Genomic DNA, 24576 nt, shown 5'->3' on the forward strand with positions numbered 1-24576 from the left:
GCTGTATTTAAGAAAAGAAATAAGGCAACTGTCGATTTTAATTGTATATAGTGCATAACCTATTCTACTTACTACAAAAATATGAATTCATTGTTTTCTTAATTAACGTTCTTGATTTAAAAGCTCTCCTATCCATATGAGCATTCTTTATTTATCCTTGGACGACGAAGTGATTGCTTAGCAGATCGCAGTTTCAGTAGGTGCTCTCTTTTTTCACCTAATTTTAAGTGAACTTCGCGAATATCACATCCGTGTCCGTCGGTGATGGACGTGGACCCCCACGGACGTCCGCCAGTTACGGCGGCGTCGGCGGTGGCCGCATCCAAGAAGCGTACGGGACTCTACCGCGACTACGACAGCGAGGGCACTCTTGTTTACTCAATGAGCAGCGAAGAGCCTTCTGACGACGACGATTTTAAGCTGGTGCTGAGCCGTAAAGCGAAGAGGCGGAACGTCAGAACATCTTCGTCATCGAGTACGTTGAACGACAGAGTGCCAAGGAGACCCGTGACAAACACTATCCTTTTTGTCCCTGAGGTACCAGACGGTAACATGAAGCGCCTCAACAGGCAATCTGTTTCGGTGATGCTGGAAGGACTCGTGCCAAACCAGATCACAGACATCAGAGTGAACACGCGTAAGAACGTATTGGCCATCGACGTTTTGCATGCTGCGGCACTTAATGTACTGCGCAACGTCAACGAGTTGGGGGGAATGAAAGTTCGCTCCTACATTCCTGTGAGCTCTAACGTCGTCACTGGGGTCATCTACGATGTGGATACTGCCATTCCCAGCTCCGACGTTGATGTTCTGGTCAAACCGGCAAATGAAGCCAGCGTCATCGCAAAAGTTGTCCGTTTTGGAAACTCACGCTGCTTGAAGATCATGTTCAAGGGCGACTCTCTTCCTTGACACGTAAAGGTGGGCCATTTTCGGCATTCAGTGCGACCTTTCATACTGAAGCCCTTACAGTGTTATAAGTGCATGAAGATGGGCCACGTGAGAAGCGTATGCGAAAATAGGACGGTGTGTCCTTGTTGCGCGGAAGCCCATTCTGCAGATAACTGCGAAGCAACTACCCTCAAATGCTCGAATTGTCATGGGTCACATGCAGCTTCGTCAAAAGAATGCCCCAAAAATCCAAAGAGAAATAGCGGTATTGAAACAAATGGTCAGAGACAATTCGTCGCATCGAGAGGCTGCCAGGACCGTCCGAAAGAGGCGCCACCGTCGCCACAGTTCATCAAAGAATGCCGCAGACGCTGCATCGAAAGCACCACTCCACCACCCTTCTCTTCCACTGCCCTTGCCTCACAGACTGAAGGCAGCCAGCGCGGTCAACAAACCAACGAGCAGCACTGTTGCAGATGAATCAGTTTGGCCTTCATTGCCGAAATCACAGCCACCTGCAAATCCTAAGCGCACATCGACAGTCACATCACTCCAGCCAGCCACTGACAAGCTGCCTGAAGAGGACACAGAAGTCATCAGAATGTTCCGAACACTGCTGGATGCCATGCGAAAGCTGTGCAGCTGCCTGAAGTCTCCACTCGCTCAGAGTGCACTACAAGTACTGGATGCTCTAAGTCCAGTATTTGCAAGTCTCCAGTAGCAACCATGACTCGACCAATTTTCTCCTTCCGCAACGAGGTCCGACAAGCGTCGATAATGCAGTGGAACGCGAGAGGCCTGAGATTCCGCATCTCTTCGTTCCGTCAGTATATATTCATGAATCGTATTCCTATGATAGTTATATGTGAACCAAACGTGCAACAACCTCCTAAACTATCAGGGTATGAATCTTTCGTTTCTTCAACGTGCGAGGAACGCAGCAAGGTAGTTGTTTACATTCGCACAGATTTCACATATGTGCATCATGCAGTTCAACTGCATGATGACAATCAATATGTCTGCTTACGTGTTAAAAAGGAAAAAGTGTCATTCACACTCATTGGTGTCTACATATCACCATCCGGACGATTTGGACAAGACCGACTACGAGACATACTGACAACAACTACGGGCCCGTGGGTTATAACTGGAGACTTGAACGCACACCACTTAACCTGGGGTAGTTCGACGATCAACGCTAAAGGAAGAAACCTCGTGTCATTCGCTTCCAAGCATGACCTATGTTTCTTAAATGATGGCAGTCCTACATACCTGCGGGGCCTTACGTACAGCAGTTGCCTCGATTTGACTCTGGTATCCAGAAACTTCCGGTCGCAAGTGCACTGGTTTTCAGACATCGAAACGCATGAGAGTGACCACATTCCAACTTATATGCGAATAAGGGGTATTACTAACTCCTTTCCTAAGACCACAATATGAAGAATTGATTGGTCCAAATTTCAGCGACTCGTGGAAAATACATGCCGTGAAGACCCTGACCAGAACTTGGAGGATGTCATCAAAGAGGCAATGAGGGAAGCTTCCTGTCTCCTCCCGTTCACCGGTAAGCGTTCAGATTGCGACGTTGAACTGGAAAAACTGCGCGCGCTTCGCCGAAGGGCGGAAAGAAGATACAGGCGGACGAAAGCAATATGTGACTTGAGGCTGGCACGATGCATACAGAAAAAAGTCCAACGACGTTTAGACAAACTTGAACAGGAATGCTGGAAATCATTCTGTGAATCATTGGATCCCCGAAAGCTGTTGTCACGCATCTGGAGCACTATTCGTGGCCTGCGCTCGACTCCCCAACAAAGACATCCTTTCATGGCTTTAGCCCTACATTCAGGCCACACCCAGCTTGAAGTGGCAAATGAGTTTTGTACGCGAATCGCTGGCGTCTCCGCCTTGTCCGCTGGCACCATTAGGAGTGTTATCCCTGAACCCCGCATCTACGAAATGGACAATCTTTTCACTATAGAAGAACTTGACGCATCTTTGGCGGCTTCCCGACGATCATCTTCACCAGGACCCGATGGCATCACCTACACCGCTCTAGCCAACCTTCAACAGGAGGCAAGGGGACAGTTGTTAAGCTATTACAACCACTCATGGCTTGCGGGCAATGTTCCCCAGGATTGGAAGATAAGTCGACTTGTGCCACTACTCAAAGCAGGAAAGTCACCATTTGATTCGACATCATTTCGCCCTGTTGCCCTCGCAAGTTTCGTAGGAAAAGTCATGGAAAGGATGATACTTACATGCCTAGAATGGTACCTCGAGCGCTACAACATATACCCAAACTGCATGACGGGTTTTCGGCGAGGTAGGTCATCTCTTGACAACGTGATTGATCTCACAACATTTATCCTGCAACAGAAGAGCCTCAAGCGCATACCACTGGCACTCTTCCTCGACGTCAAAGGGGCTTATGATAACGTAACACATAAAGCCATCCTAGACTCGTTGGAAGCTGTTGGAATCGGTGGTCGGATGTTCCAATGGATCCAGGATTATTTGACGAGAAGGTCCTTTTTTGTACAAACCTCAGATGGACCTACCACCAATTACTATACCTCCTGTGGTGTCCCTCAGGGCGCCGTATTAAGTCCCACTTTATTTAACCTTGTGATGGTAGGACTTCGTGAAATTTTGCCAAGTACCATCCTCATATCCATATATGCTGACGATATTTGTCTATTGACTTCGGCTGTAACTCGTCTACAAGTACGTGCAAGAGTCCAGCAGGCTGCCACCCTGACATGCTCATATCTCCGCAAGCAAGGTCTTTCCGTCTCAACGGAGAAATGTGCATTGGTTGCGTTTACTCGCAGAGCCATGGCACAATACCCCGTTACCATCAATGGACAAAATATTCCATACCAGAAGAACCATCGCTTCCTGGGTGTGATTATTGACAGGGACCTTTTGTGGAGTGCCCACTGCAATTACCTGAAGAGAAGGCTAACTTCCATCGTCCATATAATGCGGTTTTTCTGCGGAAAATCTTGGGTTGCATCGATAAGGTCAATGATGCAGCTATACAGGACACTGTTTCTGGGATTTTTGTGCTACAGCTTGCCGTTACTATCAAGTACGTGCAAGATGAACATCCGCACTCTCGAAAGTCTGCAAGGACAAGCACTACGCGTGTGCTTAGGATTGCCGCGATGCACCTCAACCTACGGGGCAATTATGATCGCAAGAGAGCATCCAATTCGAACATACATCACCACTGACAATTTGAGAGCCCACATAAGACACCTCTGCCGAGTTCCTGGTCACCATGTTGCAGTGTTGCCACTTCAAAGATCACACGCGATGTTTTCAAAGATTATTTCTGCCCATAGAGAATGCCTTCCTTTTGGCTTCACTCCAGCAACAAGACCAGCGTCACCCCCGTGGTGCCTACAACAACCACAGGTGTGCCTCACTATTCCAGGAATAACGAACAAGAGCTATCATTCAACAGTGGTCCTACGACAGGTGACATTGTCACTACTCAACGAAAAATACGGCCAGAGGACCCACATTTACACCGATGGATCGGTGTCGGCTGACAGCTCCACAGGTGCTGTTGTCATCCCGGCGTACCAGGTCACTATAAAGCTCAAATTGTCGCATAGGACAACATCCACAGCAGCGGAGCTTGCCGCCTTACGTGCTGCTATACTTTATATCGCGGAAGCCCGACCTCAAAAATGGTCTGTGTTCTGCGACTCCAAGGCATCCCTTCAAAGCTTGCAATCAGCTTTACGACAGAGGGAGCATCAACAACTAGTGAATGAAATAAGAGAAGTGATTCACGAAGTTTTATCAAAAGGACATGACTTGGTGTTCCAGTGGTTACCGGGACATTGTGGTATTGTCGGTAATGACCTTGCTGATAATGCTGCCCGATCTGCCCACGCGGACGCCCAGACAACCCCAATTCAATTGTCGAGAACCGACGCTGCAAGGGGCCTTCACTCGTTCGCTAACACCATGTCGGAAACTTGGCTGAGTGACCCCAGTGTCAGGAACCGCCGCCTACACAAATTGGACCCATCGAGAAAGCTTAAAGTTCTATCGGACCTCTCCCGCCAGGATGCAACTTTACTGTGCCGCCTGTGGTTAGGAGTAGCTTTTACAAAGGCATACTCTTTTCGCATAGGAATGGCGGATAGCTCCCGATGTGAATCGTGCGACACTGACGAGACAATAGAACATCTACTGTGTTTATGTGAACGTTTTGCGAGCAAACGCAACTTGCTACGCGAAACGTTAGAGTCACTAGACACTAGACCTTTTTCCGAAGAGAAGATACTTGGCTCATGGCTCTATGCGTCGCTGGCCAGCGAAGCGACGCGGGCATTGCTAAGTTTTCTAAAGACGACCGGACTACGCGACCGCTTATAAGCGTGCAATGGACAAGGTCACATCTGCACACACGTTGCCCTTCACTTCTCTCTCTCTTCTCCTTTAATCCCCTCACCCCTTCCCCCAGTGCAGGGTAGCAAACCGGACGTGCGTCTGGTTGACCTCCCTGCCTTTCATTTCTTCCCTTCCTCCTCCTCCTCCTCCTTTATTTATCCTTAAGTCACTGTTATGAATACATAATAGCAGCAAAATTTACTGTGGTCTGTCAACTCATACCAGCTCAACTGAAGAGTCCTATTGACCCATTAAAAAAATTTTTTACTGAATGGACTTGAATAGTTACAAAGCTAGGACCACCAGTATTGTGTAAGAGTGCAATGTCATCTGTAAATCACAGGTTGCTGAGATATTCCCTGTTAATCTTCCTTCCTATTTCCTCCCAGTTCATAGATTTGAATATTTCTTTTAGGCATGCAGTTAATAACATTAGAGAGGTGGCATCTCCTTGCCCAACCCTATCTGGATAGATATTTTTTTTTGGTCTTTTTTGTAGAATAGCAAAGTAGTTTTGGAGTCCACAGATGTCAGCAAAATCATTCACATGTTTCAGTACTGCTTGATGATGCAGTGATTCCAAGTCTGTGATATTCCTACTGTGTCAAGTGTATTTTAAAGTAGCCTTGAAACACTTTTTTGAGTAACCATGGAATTAATTCACTCGTAAAGCTTATTGCCTCACAAATTCAACACACAAAAATTTCAAGAATTCGTCTAGTGCGAGTGGAGTTACAAAGGTTTGTCGCATGCTGCAATTGCAATCTCTTTTTTCTCGTCCCGGCAAAAGTGATAGAAGCTAAGCAGGGAGGGATGGCAGGGCCACAGAAAACCGTCATGTGCGCCTCGTGACCTTGAGTACTTTTTTTTTTCTTTCAAATACGCAGATTTTTCAGTGCAATCGCGCGCGCATACATGGACAAGTGAGGGCCTCTCATAGCAATGTGCGCCTCGTGACCTTGAGTACTTTTTTTTTTCTTTCAAATACGCAGATTTTTCAGTGCAATCGCGCGCGCCTACATGGACAAGTGAGGGCCTCTCATAGCAATCTCTGTAATGACCGAGCTCACCATGTTCAAATCAGCCAATCGCTGATAGATGGGCATTCTACGAGTGATTTTTGAGCGTCTTCCTTCATTTATGGAGGGAAGCGAAAGCAATTTTTAGCTGACTGTGATAATTTATTGTGAATTCCAGGCCGCGTGCTGGGCTGTAACATTTGGCTCGTGTGTTCTCGGGAGCCTCTACTCCTGATCGGCAGTGTTTTCTGACCGTGCTCAAAAAGTGTTGCAGGGCCCTTTTATAGTCTATAAAGGCCAGATAAACGAGTTTGTTGTACTCAGCAGATTTCTCAATTGCCTTATATGATTAAACATGTTTGTAATACATTGTACAATACCCTTTTCCTTAAGCAAGCTTGCAGTCTGGGTTTGATTAAAATCAAGTGTTTCTCTCATCCTATTCGAAATTGCCTTGAATGATTTGTATATTATGTAGAATTAAGTGAAGGGTCTATGATTCAATTCTTACATCTCCCTTTTTGTGTGTTAATGTAATGTTGGCATTCTTCCAATTCACTTGTATGTATAAGGTCTTAAAATATTGTACATATGTAGATGGAATGTTACAAGCTTCTTAAATACAAAATCTCCTCCATTTTTTTTATAAAGCCACCACTATGCCATCTTCTTTAGCCACCTTTCTGCAGGAAATGTCTTGTAAGGCTTTTTAGCTTCATCAGTCAAGGCCCTTCTAACTGCATCGGTAGTTAGTACACATGGAACTCTTATTATGCTTGATTTCGTTCAAGGTTGGATGACTAAACTATGAATTCTACTGTTCGGAAGTGCTCTGAAGCTGCAATTTCAAATAAAAGTATTCTGCTGCATTAGAAGGCTCCTGCTGCATGTCTTAAATGTTTTGAAATATGCAGTGCTATATCCAAAAAACAGCAGGAAGGGGAAGATAGAGGTTTCCAATGGAAAAAATTCGTAAACAGGGGTTATGTGCTTGATCCGGCGTTTCGACAAGTGGATTTGTCTTCAAGGCTACAACTGATTTTCTTAGCGCTAGCATGTATATATGCTTTGTACCCTCTCCTCCATTCTAGCAAAGGACAAGGAGAGGGCAGTGGTGGATACGAGGGTGCAGATTTGGGGGGAAGGGTGAGTTCCGTGACAAATTGTGTGAGTGAAAAGGGAAGTGGCATTCTGTGAATAAAAATAAAAGAAGCGGGGCAAAATACTTTTTGATGAATCATGGATGTCAGAAGATGCACCACTTAACAAAGGTAGCTTTGAAATTCCTAGGAGGGCTTAACTCGCATTGGTTTTCTTTGTGCATGTAAAGAAATCAGTTCTAGCCTTGGGGAAGACTAGTCCACTTGTCGAAATGTTGGCTCGAGCGCACAACTGGTGTTTACAGAATTTTTTTATTGCAGTGTTATATGGCCACAGTAAACTCAGTGTAAGAATACTGTTAGACGCCACGCCGGGGTGAGGCAACCGTTTAAGGGGCCTAACAGCAGCGAGACAGCAGCCAGCAGTTTCAGCAGCAGCTGCAGCAGCATCAGCCTCCACCACAACCAATGTCTTTTTCGTCGTTTCTATAGCAGAGCCCGTATTTTTTTATATTTATTTATGCAATACTGCAGACCAATTTAATGGTCCGAGCAGGACGGGCAGAAAAAAAGAATGTTCACGCACATACAATGCAATGCAATGTAACAAAAACAATGAAGCAACAAAACGCAGAATTCACTTGGAACTACAAAATAAACAAGCCACGGTGAAACCGACTTTTCGCACAAACATAGAGGGTTTCCAATCCAAATAAAACTAGAAAATCACGCACAACTTCAAGAAACATTGCTAAAAACCCGAACGTCAGTAATTAAAAGTTTCTAAAATGATCGTGTAGGGCTGTCATAAAATTTCCACTAAAAATTCTTTCTGGCAATTTATTCCAGTCATCTACCGTGCGTGGAAAATATGAAAACTTAAAGGTATTTGTTCGGGCAAAGAATGGGGATAAACTGTGGCTATGTGTGTGTCGTACTTTCCTCGTGGTGGACGGACTAATGAATGGAGTGGGTGATAATCCAGTCTTACACTTAATTAGGGATTCCATAAAAGCTAAGCGGGCAATTTGGCATCTAATGTGTAGTGGTTGGATTTTATTGAGTGCCATGATACCTGACGGAGAATCACTTCTTTTATATTTATTATAAATAAAACGAACAGCCCTCCTCTGAACCTTCTCCAATTCGTTAATGTTTTTGTTCGTGTGCAGGTCCCAAACAACCGCTGCATACTCCAGTTTAGGCCTAATTATGGAATTATACGCTAAAAGCTTAACGTTACTAGGTGTACCTCGAAGTTTATGCCGTAAAAGACCAAGTTTTTTTAGCGCTGAAGAAGTTACCTGCTGAACGGGGTCGTTCCAATCTAATCTGGAGTTCAATACGATACCTAGGTATTTAAACTTACTAATCTCCTCGATTAAGGTGTTTTTAATTTTGTACCGGAAAGTTATGGGGTTTCGTTTCCTGGTTATACGTAAAAGAACTGTTTTTGTAGTGCTAATTTTCATGCCCCATTTGTCGCACCAAGATGATATGTCACATAAAGCCCTATCTAGCCTATGTTGATCAGAAGCAGACTGCACTTCAGTATAAATCATGATATCATCCGCGAACATTCCAATATTCACAGTATCACCAACCACAGACACTAAATCATTAACGTACAACAAGAAAAGCAGGGGCCCCAGCACACTTCCCTGGGGCACACCTGATGTCACTGTTAGAGAAGAGGAACAAGTACCATCGATGTCTACAAATTGCGTTCGATCTTTCAACTATGAATTAACCCAATTTACAAGTGTAGAAGGAATTCCTGCTTGTTTAAGTTTTAAAAGAAGGCCACCGTGAGGAACCCTGTCGAATGCCTTGCTTAAGTCTAAAAACAAAACATCAACTTGCCCGGAGTGATCTAAGATTGAACTAAAACTATGAACGGCAGTGACCAACTGCATAACGGTAGAAAATCCCTTTCTAGAACCATGTTGGAAGGGACTCAATGTTTTATTTTTTTCCAGTACATTAAGAATATGGTTAGCTACAATATGTTCTATCATCTTGCAACAACAGCACGTTAAGGAAATTGGTCGATAATTGTCAACATGGAAACGGTCTCCATTTTTAAAAACTGGAATTACCCTAGCCATAAGCCAATCATGGGGCAGCACGGACGTCCGAAAAGATTCACGAAAAATGACTGTCAAAAACCGAGCTAAAGATTCTGCATAGCAACGCAGAAAGGCGTTCGGGATTTCATCCGGGCCAGTAGTGCACTTAGGATCTAATCGCAGAAGCATTTCAAAAACTCCTTCAAAAGAAACAAGCTCGATCTGTTCCGAATGAGCCTCCATATAAAATTCATCACCTTGATCGTTTGAAAACACAGAATGAAAAAAGGAATTGAAAGCATTAGCAATGGAGAGACGAGATGTTTCCATCTTGCCATCAACCAATAATTGATCGACCGATTTACGTGCACTACGGATGTGATTCCAGAACTTTCCTGGATCGTTTAAAATGAACTGAGGCAAACTTTCACAAAAATACCGTTTCCTTGCCACTACATTGACTCCCCAGTGCAAAAGGAGCCATCCTGGCCACCTGTGGCACAGACAGGACTGGTGGAGTTTTAGACAGAACTGGTCGTAGTGAAGTTTTTGACGGTCGACGTGCACAGTTTCGCGCCTGCGGTGCCGTTGATCTGTAGGTGGCTGAATAGGTTCAACCATGTAGTTGACTGGTGGTGTCTGGCGCAGAATCCAGTACGGACCGTCATACTTGGGTATGAACTTTGAGCAAAGTCCTGGGCCAGACGATGGCATGCGGAGCTACACGATTGTTCTAGGCGCGTATGATAAAGGGGATAAGCGTCGGTCGTGGGAATGCTTCTGGCGAGCCTGATTGTGCGGAGTAAGCGAACGTGCGAGCTGCCAACATTCTTCGGCATATGTGGCGGCTTCGGCCAAAGTCGTCGATTCTGAAGGGTCTGGATACAGAAGGATAGTGTTCAAGAACGATGAAGGTTCTCGACCATAAAATGGAAGAATGGAGAGAATCCACTTGTCGATTGAATTGCGCTGTTGTAAGCATAAGTAACGAATGGCAGTATGCGGTCGCAGTTCTTATGGTCATCGGAAACATACATGGAGAGCATGTCACACAGCGTGTGATTAAATTGCTCAGTCATCCCGTTGGTTTGGGGGTGATATGCGGTGGTTGTTCGATGCACGATGTTGCATTCGTGTAGGAGGGCTTCTACAGCTTCAGACAAGAAGGAACGCCCATGGTCCCTGAGAAGCTCGAAGGGTGCACCATGCCGAAGGACGAGGTTGTGCAGAATGAACAAGCCGACTTCACGCACAGTGGCCTCGGGAAGCGCCGATGTTTCTGCGTAGCGCGTAAGGTGGTCTATGGCTACGATGACCCAGCGGTTTACATTTGATATGTATGGTAGGGGACCATACAAGTCAATTCTGATGCGGCCGAAAGACCAAGAAGGACAAGGCAGTGGCTGGAGTGGCTCTGTGGTTGTGTGAGAGGAGCTTTTCCGGCGTTGGCACAAGGAACATGAACGGATGTACTGCCTAACAAAGCGGTACATTCTGCGCTAGTAATATCAAATTCGTAGGCGAGCATTCGTATTCACTACACCTGCGTGGGTGCATTGCGGATCCGCGTGGACGGAGGCACAGAGGTCAGAACGTAGGTGGCGAGGGATTACCAGCAACCATTTGCGGTCATCAGATAGGTAGTTTCGCCGGTACAGAAGACCGTCAGGGATGGTAAAATGGCGAGCAGTTTGTCGAAGTAGGCGGTTGTCGGTACATGGAGACGTCTGAGACAGGTACTCTAAAAGAAACACTGTCCATAGATCCTGGCGTTGTTCAGTGGACATGTCGGCATGTTCAAGTGAAGAACATTCGCAGCTGCGAACAGATGTTTTAACATAATCGTGGGGAAGTGGAGATCATCTTCAAGCATCCTAACCAACTAACAAAAGAAATCGCTGAGGCATATCATATAAAGATTAGGGGTAGCAAGTGCATTAGTGAACCATTCGTCACACTGGATGAAAAAGAATCTAGTTATTTAGGCCAATCTTGATTATCGCCATAAGTGTGACAACGCTACCTTGGTGCACCTCTTGTTCTGCGCATGTCGTGATGTAAGCTGCCAGTACCTATATATATATATACATTTCACCCCATTTTTTTTTTTTTCAATAAACAACAGTTGTGAGTCAGCGCAGTCCTTTTTTTTTCTCTTTTGCTCCTTCCCTGTCCTGTGTTTTCTGGTGTCGCGGTGTAAATAAGTTCACGATGAATAAACCTGTTCTTTTAGTCTAAGGAAGTAGGATAATACACAATGGTGAAGGCTTGCCAGACAAACCCAAAGCATGTCACAAAAATTCACAGGAAGGCATTCAGAACTGTTTCCTGCCATTATGTTGACCAGCTTTGTCACTGAGGGCTGTTATACCCTACAGACACCATTCTCTTATTGAATCACTTCAAATTTTTTTGTTTGTTTCCTAGCTATAGCAAAGGCCAAACAGTCATTCAGCAGCTCCAGCCCTGGGTACCTGTCATTTGCTGCCGATGACATCATTGAGGTTCTCAGAAAAATCAGCAGCTCCATTTGGGAGGTAAGTAGCTTCCACATTAAATTTCATGATTTGTAAAGCTATAAATTTTTTTGTTTAAATGGAGACACTCCTTGAAAATCTCATTCTTTTATTTCTATTAATAGATACTTGAAAGTTTTGTCATTAGTATAGTTTTTCATACAGATTTCAATATGCAATCATGTTTTGGATAGCTGCATTAATTCTTGAATTATGCCGTACACCTTAGCAAAAAGTTACTTTTTGCGGGCACTCTTTTATGCACTAAATAAACTGAGTAAAAGCATTGTGTCTAAGCTTATTTGACTCTTGCTAGATTGTGAAGTGCAAATATCTATCTAGATATTTCACAGCAGTATTGCAACAAAAATAAAATTGTATTGAGTGACAAATTATTTTCAACGTCTCTTGAAACAGTAACCTAAATTTTTTTTTAAACTAATGCTAGTAGGCATTGCAATTTCAAGTAGGTATTTGCATTTTGCATGTGTTGAAGAATATATGTGCCAATTTTCGTTACTATACAGTAAATATTGGTTTCTAAAAGGCTGCCTAGAAAACGTGAAACTGTAAAAAAATGAAAATGACAGAAACAAGTTCGGAAGTTTGGAAAGTTGGCATTTATGTATTAGGAAATCATTCTTTTTGCATCAAATTAGGGCGCAGTGAAAAGTTCTTTGCACTGATCGAAGGCATGGCGGCCAAAGTGGCATGACAGCAAGGCGGCAAAGCGGAAAAAACCTCCTCTCCAGGCAGTGAAAAGGAAAGGAGGCAGAAAGTGCAATCGTTCTCGCCGCTTTGCTGCAGCCCATCAGAACGCGACGCAGCGCGGCGGTGATAGCACTAACGCGGTGGTGGCACTGGTGGTGGCACTGGTGGAACTTTGGTAGTAGAGTTGAGGAGTTTATTTGGGAGAAGCGCTGTCATGCGATAGTGACACGCGCTCTCCTTTGCCCCCCTCCCCTCTGACATGCGGCCAGCAAGGGGAGGTGTGTGGTCTGAACAGGTGCACGAATTCGCCGCTCAGAAAAACTCGCTTTCCTGCTGGGCCTTTGGTGTGAACGAGCCTGTGTCTAGAAGTCCCCTGCATCATAGCTTGGTCCTGCACGGCTCTTTTGGTCAGTGTCCTCAACACAAGTTCTCTTCGCTGTTTTGCAATAGTGTGACCTCGCTTCGGCAGTTTGCTTCAGGTTCATCTTCCTGATGTGCATGGCATCAGAGTGGTCACCATGTATGGCCAGATCTTGTGAGAAGAGAATTCCAATTCCTTCGAGCACTTTTTCAAAGCCCCTGTGGCCAAAGCACAGCAAGAGTGGTGGCTGTCTCCACAGTTATTCTGGAGAGGAACTTTGTTTTTGTACGTAGCAGCCATATCTTGTTCAGCGATTTGGCTGCGTTCTGTGTATTGCCATGAAGGCACTGAATAAGGAGTTCCTCCTTTGTGAGGCGCTTGTAGGTGGGCATAATTTCCAATCCTTGAGCCTTTGTTATTAGTGGGGTGTGGTGCAGTGCAGGCTCCCCCAGTGCTTCGGCACACATGTGCTATGAATTTTGTCCTGCGGGGCAAAAGTTATGGCTACTGGCACCATCACTAGAGCAGCAATGAAACTATAATGCCCATATAGCAGTGTGCATATTTCACTGTCTATGTTGCTCGTGATGGAAATCTTGTCATATATGTTTGTAATTTTATTATTGTCACATCTTTCAGTATTTCGCCTAGTGGCAGTGATGTTGCCAATTTTCGTAGAGCAGTTCCCAAGCGCTTTGCAGAATGGTTAGTGCACTCTTCTTTGTCAATGAGTGTGTCGTAGACTCACAGTATACATTTGCTTCAAAGACTGCAGTGTAGGCTATCAATTGAGAAGCTGCTGAATTGCAGTGGAGTTTCATAAGACAAGGTCCTCCGCCATATACTGACAGCTGCTGGAGGTTCCATTGCGTGGCATGAGTAGTCAGTGTTTTTTTCACAAACTGGAAGATTGAATACTCCCTCAGGTCCCTGTGGATACTGCAAACGTAGCATTAGTTCGAAAAAACTTCAAAATAAAGGCAGAGCCGTGTGCAGGGACACGACTGTGTCCACTCCATTGTGGCTTTTCTGGCCCCTCTTCTGCCAGGTGCCATCAAACATGACTGGCACATCTTTGCCGCCGTCTGCGTTCTTCGTGATGTTTCGTGCCCGGTCCAAGTTCTTGCTCACTGCCGTCATCAGTGCACCATGGAGCTTCTTAGAAATTTCGTTGCGAATTTTGTGATGCATCAGGCTTGGACGAGCTAGAATCACACAAAATCATGAAAGTTGTTATTGGCCTGCACCTGTAGCGCGTGCTGCCAGAGCTGCCTTCACATTTCCAGCAAAGCTGCCGCTGTCAAAACGAGTGCTTGTCCCTTGGTCCTCGGCCGAAGTAGTACGTCTTGACGTGTGCGTGAACAAAGGTGCAGATTCAGGGCAATCGGAATTTTCACAGCACAGTTAGAGAAATGCCGAAACTTCTTTGCACTTTCCAGCTGCCTCTCGGATGCCGAGCTTCCATTTGCGGCAGGTTAGTCATTGCGCACCCATCACAAGTGCCATCAGCACATCGATTTCGCAAGGCAGCGTGTTGGCACTAGCAGCATCTACCGGTCTGCGTTCATCCTTGAAAAATCTAATCTCCCTTAGGGACGCACTTCGGTTCTGTCGGTGTTAGGCCTATCCGAAGTCGGGGGCTCCCGTCGTCATTGCCGGCGCCTTTTCCCTTGATACTTGTGACGAGTTCTAAACTCTCGATTATATGAACTGCACTTGTTAGGGCTTGCCATGACATAAAAATGTAGAGAAATGCAGAACAACTCGATCTCCACAACCGAGACTTCGCTGTTTTGCCAAAGAGATAGAGGTAGGGGGAGCTCACCGCCGTCCAATGGCGGCCTTGTGCTGCGTGCCACAACATTTAAAACGCATGACGTACGTGTTGTTTTTTTTTTTATTATTATTATTCTGCGTGAAGGTACAGTGAATTGTGGAGGAGGCGGCCTACGCTATGCGTGCACATTGCAAATGGCGGGCAGCGCATCGTTTTCGCGACAGGACTACACGAACTACGCCATTTTTTGTGACTTTCGCCCATTTATCGTGTCACTGCTGCCCACTTGGAAGCAGTTTTAGATAATTTATCGTGTGAAAATCAGTTTGATATTTTCAAAAGTAAAAGATTATAGTCCAAGAATAGTTATACAGCTGGGGAAAAAAAGCGAAAATTTTCTAGAAAACCGTGACTTTTATACCCACGGCTCAGGTTTAACAAGAAGTCTAGTTTTATTTATGAAATGTTGGGCTGTCTCCACACAATGCTTTTGCGGGAAATACCAGTAAATGCATCATTAAAGGCTTACAAAAGTTTGCTTTAGATTTTAGTATAGCAAAAAAAGAAAAGAAAAATGCTACCATTGCATTTACCAAAAGTGCTACATGAGAGTAAATGTGTGGCTCCTCATCATTTCAGCTAAGACTGGGTGCCATTTACAACTGCTCATGGTACACTGAACAAATCTATTTGCTTCTTATACACGCACCAGCACAGGCATGTGGCCGCTCCATAGATGCTACTTAAAGGCTCATAAGAAAAGCAGAAACGCAAACACCCAGCTTTGCAGCATTGACAAGATTACTTTAGTCTTGTGTTGCTTATTTATAAGTCATTCAGCCAAAGTGAAATTCTATTGGATTTACTCTTTGAGTGTTCCTAGCTAATGCTGAATAATCATATGTTGCCGAACTTGCTTTATAAACTCATTGCAAATGCAAACTGGCAAAGTGAACCGAAATTGTATGTAACTGCCTGGCATAACCATTACTTGTTGCCACATGTGCAAAACAAAAATTTCCCCATGATTTTCTGCTTTAATAGCTGTCTTTGCTTCATATTCTTTCACTGCAGTGGCCATATTAGTTGTTGTAGTTGAGTACTGCCAAGTCACTTGTGACTCCTGGTGACACTGCGAGTACATAAACACCCATGAAATATAGTATATGGTAGAAGTTCTGTAAGTTTATATAGATAATGCATAGAGTTGCCTTGGAGATTACCATCAACCATCTTGTGGATTACTGGCCTTATTTTATTAATGTTTTCACTTTGGGTGACTTCGGTTTTGGAAGGCGGTTTTGGAAGGCTGAAAATAATGAGGAAAAAAGCTTACCTTTTAAAGGTGACGTTTTTAAAATATATTTTTCATTATTATGCAGTTTCTCACTTCACGGAGCATTATTTATTTTTTCTTATTTTAACCATTCAAGACATCATAAAGTTCTAACCCCCCCTTTTTTTAACCTAGTAAGATTACAGTATTTATCTAGGGCTACTATTTCTTTCTTTCTCTTTTATTTATTTATTTATATTTTTTTTGCAGCATGAGGTCAAGCAAAGAAGGCAGTGCTAAGAGCAGACCTTTTTTTTTTTTTCAAAGTTGTTTATTATTTATGTATAAACACTGAACTGCATTGAGTTCTGATTGTTCAGTTGAGAATGTTCAATTTCAAATCTGTTTGCAACACTGTACTTCTTATGCATTCTGGCACCCATCTATATGTTACTAACCACTTTATTTCAAACAGGTATATTTGTGTTGTTTTACCAAACAATGTAACGTAATTCTTATCTCAAGAACTACTAGCACAATCAAAATATTGTTGCATATCTAAAATCTGCTCAAGAAATAGAACAAATTTTTGCTGTTTCATCTAACATGTCTCAAAAATAGATAAAGCTACCTTCATAACACGTCACCCTTGGAATTGGTAGCTTGCCCATATAATGAGTAATGAACAAATAAATGTGTGTATTTGGTAGTGCACAGGATATTGCTTGAATTTACTAAAATAGTGGGCATAGCAGATGTCTAGTTCTGTAGTTTGCATCGAAGCTTGTTATACCATTTTACAATGCAAAAGTAATATTAATCTCAACCTATTTGTCACAGAAATTTGTGAGCCTTCATTTTGTAATGTACCTATTAACTGCATTCTTATTGAAAAAATTGATCTCAATTCGTTTTGTACCTTCTGTCACATGATTTGATATGTTTGCTTCATTATCAGGGCCGCCTACAAAGAACTGCAGAAGAAGGCTTTTTTCCTGCGGCATGTGTTGAAGAGGTGAGGAAACTTAATAGCCTCGCACATGAGTCATTATGTGGTGGAACTATTGGATGCTGGGACATGCGATCGTCGGGGCAGCGCGTTGTCAACATGGCAATTTTCTCTAAAAAGGCTTAATTGAAGCATTTCCTGGTAAAATATTAGTACAATAAATTATTTTAATTGAAATGTATGAAGAACTTTAGTAGTAACAATTTAGACTCACATTTAGAGAATACGTTATTTAAAACTTTTTGTTTAAAGATAAAATCCATATGATAATTTTACAGGTTCTCATTATTGTACAAGTCTCAACTTGTACAATAATTGATTATGGTTTGGCACTTTGTTGACCTTTTTACAAAGACATGATTAACAAAGCATCTATTTAATCATGCAAATCACGAAGCTATGTGTAGAACTCGTGCTGAGATAATGTGTCTGACGATGCACATGCGTTTTCTGAAGCTGTGCATGTAATTTACAGCAATGTGATACAGCACCTTAGATGACACTCTGGTTATTGAAAAATAGGATGGCATGTATTGGAAGAATGCGTGGCTTGAATCAATAATTTTTGCCTGTGGTAAAGCCAGCGAAGAGTTGAAGATAACGGTCAGGCATCTTGATAATGGGTGATTCCACAAGAGATCGACACGGGTCCAAAAGTTGATATTATAGATTTCATTGAGTATTTTATATCTCGTGCACCTCTCACCAGGTAGCCCGAAAGTCAACTTCATTTTATGATTAACGGCATAACTCACGAGAAAAAAAATATCAAACTTCATCAACACAGAGGCATCAATTTCGTCACCTGTCATTTTCAAAAATTGCAGAGGCTATAAAAAGACAAATATTTTTGTTTCAAGGAAGATATTTTTTACCTGAAATGCATGTCTAATGAAGAATGAATTCATACGGTTTCAAGTTTGTAGACCTTAAGAAAATAGCTTTTAAAAATGTCTAATTTTGCGACAGTTTAAAATAAGTTACGTATTCCCCATTTTTTTCTCCTAAAGTAATGCAAGCAGCGTTTTCAAACTTGACACGTTTTAAGCATATAGTGTGTTTATTAGGTACATAAACTATTGCTGCCGTAGGGCAAATATAAATTTTTATATATTGCCTCAAAGTTTTCATATTGGCAAAAGTCTACTCCTCTGAAATTTGAATAATAAAAAACCCCCATCTTCGATTTTTCTTAAAATCTCGTAAATAGACAATCGAAGGCCATCATACTGTAATATAGAAAAACATGTTGCATTATTTTGTTTTTAGTGACAATATTCGTCGTACAAATCAGAGCTTTTCGAGAATGCGCTGATAAGCTGAGAAATCTAGAAATCTGAACGGAAAAGCGGCAATAAGCTTCAAATGTGAGTAAATGTGACCGCATTTGGTAAAGAAAGGCTGTTTTAGCAGATAGGAGTAACTATTTTGAACACAGTATTCTACAGTATCTGAATTCATTCTTATACGTAGAGCATTGAGACTTCTAATATGTGGTGCCTCTCCATTACTGACACACAGATGGAGCTGCTGTGACGACCATGTGTTTGCAACACGTTGGGTAAGAGAATTGGATGTTGAATGAGTTCATAAATGATTCATAACAAATTTTTATCATTTGGGGCATGAAGACTGCCGCATTAGACTGAAGAACACGCTTTAGGGCAAGTTGTCATCCATCGTCTGCTCTACAGATGAATTGCTGTGGGCCACATCTCGGAGGCAATGCTTTAGATCATATGGTTCAAGTAGGGACAAAGATTACGCCTCCCGTAATTTTATCAACAAAAACATTGTGAAATTCATTTATTGTACTATACTTCAGTTTCGCATTCGCACTGTGGATACTTGCGCACAAGTTATGAATCGTTTATGAACTCATTCAACATTCAATTCTCTTACCCAACGTGTTGCAAACACATGGTCGTCACAGCAGCTCCATCTGTGTGTCAGTAATGGAGAGGCACCACATATTAGAAGTCTCAGTGCTCTACGTATAAGAATGAATTCAGATACTGTAGAATACTGTGTTCAAAATAGTTACTCCTATCTGCTAAAACAGCCTTTCTTCACCAAATTCAGTCACGTTTACTCGCGTTTGAAGCTTATTGCCGCTTTTCCGTTCCGATTTCTAGATTTCTCCACTTATAAGCGCATTCTCGAAAAGCTCTGATTTGTACGACAAATATTGTCGCTAAAAACAAAATATTTTTCTATATTACAGTATGATGGCCTTCGGTTGTCTATTTACGAGATTTTAAGAAAAATTGAAGATGGAATTTATTTATTATTCAAATTTCAGTGGAGTACACTTTTGCCAATATGAGAACTTTGAGGCAATATATAAAAATTTATATTTGCCCTACGGCAGCAATAGTTTATGTACCTAATGAACACACTATATGCTTAAAACGTGTCAAGTTTGAAAACGCTGCTTGCATTACTTTCGGAGAAAAAAATGGGGAATACGTAACTTATTTTCTTAAGGTCTACAAACTTGAAACCGTATGAATTCATTCTTCATTAGACATGCATTTCAGGTAAAAAATATCTTCCTTGAAACAAAAATATTTGTCTTTTTATAGCATCTGCAATTTTCGAAAATGACAGGTGACGAAATTGCTGCCTTCGTGTTGGTGAAGTTTGATTTCTTTTTTCTCGTAAGTTATGCCGTTAATCATAAAACGAAGTTGACTTTCAGGCTACCTGGTGAAAGGTGCATGAAATATAAAATACTCAATGAAATCTAAAATATCAACTTTTGGACCCGTGTCGATCTCTCGTGGAATCACCTTAATTGTACTGCATAGGGCTTCAAAAGTATGCTCCTGTCCTGGCAGTACTTTCTGAATCTTAATGTGTGAAAAAAATTGGCCGCCATCCCGTCCTGCAAACGTGAATGCCCAGCACAATTGTATCAAACACCACACATGCTGTTTTGTTATAACTTTGTAGTAGTGTGGTGATAATCGCCTTGTGGTCACTGTGGTAGACGATGATTGGTTCCATGACCATTTTCAGCTAGACAAATTTGTTACCTGTCCGCCATGGGGTATCAGTGGTGACGGTGCTCGACTGCTGACCCAAAGGTCACGAGCTCGATCCCGTCTGCAGTGGTCGCATTTTCGTGAAGGCGAAAAGGTAGTGGCCCGTGTACTGTATGGTGTCAGCGCTCAATAAACACCAGACGGTCAAAATTTATGGAGCCCTTCCCTATGGCGCCCCTCATAATCAATGATATGATTTTGGAACATAAAACTCCAGATATTATTATTTAAAATTTGTTCCTTTCATCAAGCATTGTATTTACACTCTTCTTGTGATGTCTTTAATTTCCGTGGTCAGTCTTAGAATGAACAGACTGAGTTACTAGATGGGTCTTCCTTTTGTATATGAAAGCTGGAAATGCATGCCGGGAGAACGAAGGGTCGTTTGATGCCATTCGAAGCTCTTGTATGAAGTGCAAAGCAGCTGCAACCTAATTTTCCCAGTAACCCGAGGGAGAGTTTTCTCATTGTTCACAAACACCCTATCATCTATTATGCGGTCTTGATACTTGTTTTGTAGTTTTGTTCATTGAAATGAATACTGACCTTTATGCTGTATGCCTCATTGCATAGAAATGCCGTTTTCCTTCAATTAATTGTTAAAGGGCCCCTAAATCACCCAGAGGTCGAAATCTAGTTGTGGCACTGCAGTTGTGCTCGAGTCTACATTGAACACATTTGTTAGCTCATCTGTCCACCTCTCTGAATGCCTTTCCTCAGCATCTAAGGTGAAAACACTAGGAGCACACACATTTGCTGTCAGAAGAGAGAGCACACGAGCATCTGTTGGTGGTTTAGGAGCTCTTGCACGCAACGTTTTGTGCTTAAATTATCGAAAATTTCTGACCAACGAGAGGTATACAGCTTTACTGTAATGACTGCCCATGGGCTTTATGATGTGCTTTAGCTTCCATTGAATAGTCGTGTGTAGAGCCCCATTATGAATATTCATCAAGTTTCTATGATGCACACTGATAGTAGAAATGCAAATTGTAGTGTTTGTTTCAATCACAGTAGTCCCAATTTTAACGTTAACAGAAAGGCTCTGAAAATGCTATGGGCTCGTGTGATGTAATACATTGTCAGTTCCCATTAAAGGACCCCAGGTGGTCAAAAGTACCTGGGGAACTCTGGTACATCCTGCCTCGTAATTATATTGTAGTACAGTCGAACCCCGCTACAACAAAAAAATTTACGGTTCCCATCAGCAGTTCATAGGAGTCAGTGCATAAATATTGTTGCCACAATCAACACTTTTTGTTCTGCCATCCAGCTTCAATGAAATTTCACTATGCAATTCCAGGTGCAGATATTTATCGCTATACAGTAAACACAATAACATTTTGATGCATTTTCAGAACCTGAAAATACATCGATTAAGTCTAAAACGTGCATTAGCACCACCAGAAACCGCCGCTGTTCAACAAGCATGGGCGCCACCATTGCTCGATAGCGATGGCAATGAGACTGCCCTGCTTTTGCCACTCTCTTGCTTTTGAGCCGCAGACGATCTGAAGATGAAGCTCAGTCGCTCAGTTCATGGTTTTCTTTCATACAGCTGCGTGGAGCGATGCCTTTTTCGATGCCAATGCGTATCACTTCGTTCGCGCTTGGCCATTGTGGTAACTGATCAGAACAGCTGTTCGTCCGCATGTATCAACAAAATCAGCTAGCCGCGAATGGTGGATGATAAGAATGGCATAGAATAACGCAAAGGTCACCGCTCCACGAAACCCTGCCTCCATCTCGGTGTTGTCGGATGCACTTTGATGGCGGACAGCTGCTGGTGTTAACATGTTAATGCAATTGTTTGGTTCGTTCACGAAAGCGGTTGGAGGCATTGTTTCAGTGTGCTTTTCACCATGGCCTCGCTATGCATGAGTGAGAATCGCGTCATGCCGCTGCTGGGAAAGAATAGGAAGCAGCGGACACTTTTTCAATTTCGAGAATAAATGTTCTTTTGTTTTGCTAGCTCAGATCAGCTATATTTTTTCGATTTCACTACAACAAAATTTTCGCTTCAACAAAAAATTTTTACGCGCCCCGTCAGTTTCGTTGTAGCAGGGTTTGACTGTATTGGAGTGTTAAACCCCAAAAATAATTATTCAACAGTCCATAACTCATAATAATCACTGTTAATGAACTTAGCAAATGTAGAATTGTTGAAAATTTTGTTTTTATGCTCTCCCCTTTTTTTACTGATAAATTATGCATAACAATTACAAAATTGATCTATTTCTCTCTTGCACTGCTTTCTCTGGTGTTTTATCTTTCATTTCTTTTGAATTGGCCTAGTTCCAGCTTTCATTGGCTGAAGCACAATTCTGATCAATCTCGTTAGAGCATGGAAACAGCAATTTATTTTCCGGACAGGTCTGAACAGATTCAAGACGGTTCCAGACAGATTACAATGCAGATCATGCTACCTCACTTCTGGCAGTGCTTTGTTTTGCTGTGTGCCATTGAGTCTTCTTATACGTATGTGGCATTTATACCCCAAGTGTACTCAGTACCACAGGGCAGGTATTTTGCTTTGTGGAGAGGCCAACTTTGGACAAAACACAATCCTACATGTAACTTAGAAGTGTGTCAGCTTGGGCTAGTTGGTATGGCATGACGATAATTATAGCACGAGAACAAAACGACGACACAGAGACAAGAAGAACACGAAGGACACGAGCGCTCGTGTCCTTCGTGTCCTTCTTGTCTCTATGTCATCGTTTTGTTCTCACGCTATAACTATCGTCAGGCCTACATGTAAGTCTTAGGACATTGTGACCACAGTAATAAAAAGTAAAATGCAGCCTGCCCTAATTTTAATATCTGATCATCTTAGGAAATGCCCTTTTGAGCAAAAGCCAGCCTTCAATAAAAAAAGTTTCAGATTTGGGAAAATATATTCAGAACTGTTATTTCTGGTCTTCTCACTTTGAAAAATTAGCCAAGGTTAATAAAACGAATGTATTATATTTAATGCAGTCTCTCCAGATGGGGCCATTTAATATTCTTTAGTTTGGAATTAAGGGACAGGCAGTTTTTGTAATGTACTATTGATTTGCAAATGTTTTTTGATGCAGTTGGTTCATATCAATTGATGCACCAGATCATTCATATTTTAGCTATCTTTTCTTTTTTTCTTCTTTCCTATCTTTTTCCCATGCCACTCTTACAATAGTTGGGGACATTCTTGTGTTGTGTATACAGCCAAACCCCGCTACAATGAACGCCGTTTCAATGAGATTTACGCTACAGCGAAAAATTCTCGGTTCCTCGTCAGCAGTTCATAGGAGTCAATGCATAAATATTTTAGCCACAACGAACACTTTTTATTCTGCCCTTTCGCTTCAACGAAATTTGACTGTGCAATTCCAGGCTCAGATATGTAATGCTGTGCAGTAAACACAATCTTTAACATTTTGATGCATTTTCAGAACTTGAAAATACATCGACGAAGTCGACACGATGGCACCCCCAGAAACTGCCACTGTTTATAAAGCATAGGCGCTACCATCGCTCGATAGCCATGGCAACGAGACTGCCCTGCTTTTGCCACTGGCTTGCTTTTGAGTCGCAGGCGATCCGAAGTCGAAGCTCGCTCGCTCAGTTCAGGGTTTCTTTCACGCAGCTGCTGGGTGTAATCGCGGAACGATGCCTTTTCTGATGCCAATGCTTATCATTCTGTTTGCACTTCGCCAGTGTGGTAACTAATCAGAGCAGCTGTTCATTCGCATTATCAACAAAATCAGCCAGCCGCGAATGATGGATGATAAGAAAAGCATCTAGAATAATGCCTTGCCACACGGGCAGAGAAATTGCATTTACCTCCTAATGGCTTCGGATTGAACGCGGTGCCACACAGATGAACAAAACGCGGTGCCACATGGATGAACAAAATGGCAGTCACCCAAATGCCATTGCCCAAACTCATTCGACTGAGAAATGCGCACTCTTGAAGGCACAGCTGATGAAGTAATTGTATAAAACGACATTTGATTTGACAGGAAGTAAACTTTTTGCATATTTTATTTACACTAATCACTTAAACAAGTGCTTCAAAGCTTATCCTCAGCTGGTAGACGCTGTAAAATAAATGCGACAGGTGCCATTTCCTTTTTACGCTGTGGATCTGACTAGGTTTGGCTTAAGTTGCTACACGGTCGGTTGCAACGTCGTGAAACAAAGTGACAAACGAAATCTAACAGCAGCGTACTATGCTTATTTGTACATTTATTTATTATCTGATGTGCATGAAGCTTGTAAACGCTTGTTAATTTTTTTATTGCTACTCACCCAATGCTCACGAGGCAGGTGCTGCGATTGGCATCATCAAGTCAAATGTCATTCGCTTTGGACATCTAGCAGTGCCGCCAAAAAAATGTAATTCGGG

General features: G+C 42.6%; 1 protein-coding gene across 3 annotated transcripts in view; it reads left to right on the forward strand.

The window, feature by feature from the left end:
* The window catches only part of LOC119161478 (guanine nucleotide exchange factor VAV2), a 253021-nt gene that overhangs the window by 213443 nt on the left and 15002 nt on the right, over nucleotides 1–24576 (forward strand). For all 3 annotated transcript variants that reach the window (XM_075879212.1, XM_037413969.2, XM_037413970.2), the window contains 2 exons: nucleotides 11920–12029; nucleotides 17092–17148. In XM_075879212.1, coding sequence (XP_075735327.1) covers nucleotides 11920–12029; nucleotides 17092–17148 — 167 coding nt within the window. The remainder of the gene's footprint in view (nucleotides 1–11919; nucleotides 12030–17091; nucleotides 17149–24576) is intronic.

Source organism: Rhipicephalus microplus, chromosome X, assembly GCF_043290135.1.
Source record: "Rhipicephalus microplus isolate Deutch F79 chromosome X, USDA_Rmic, whole genome shotgun sequence".
Classification (NCBI taxonomy): Eukaryota; Metazoa; Arthropoda; class Arachnida; order Ixodida; family Ixodidae; genus Rhipicephalus; species Rhipicephalus microplus.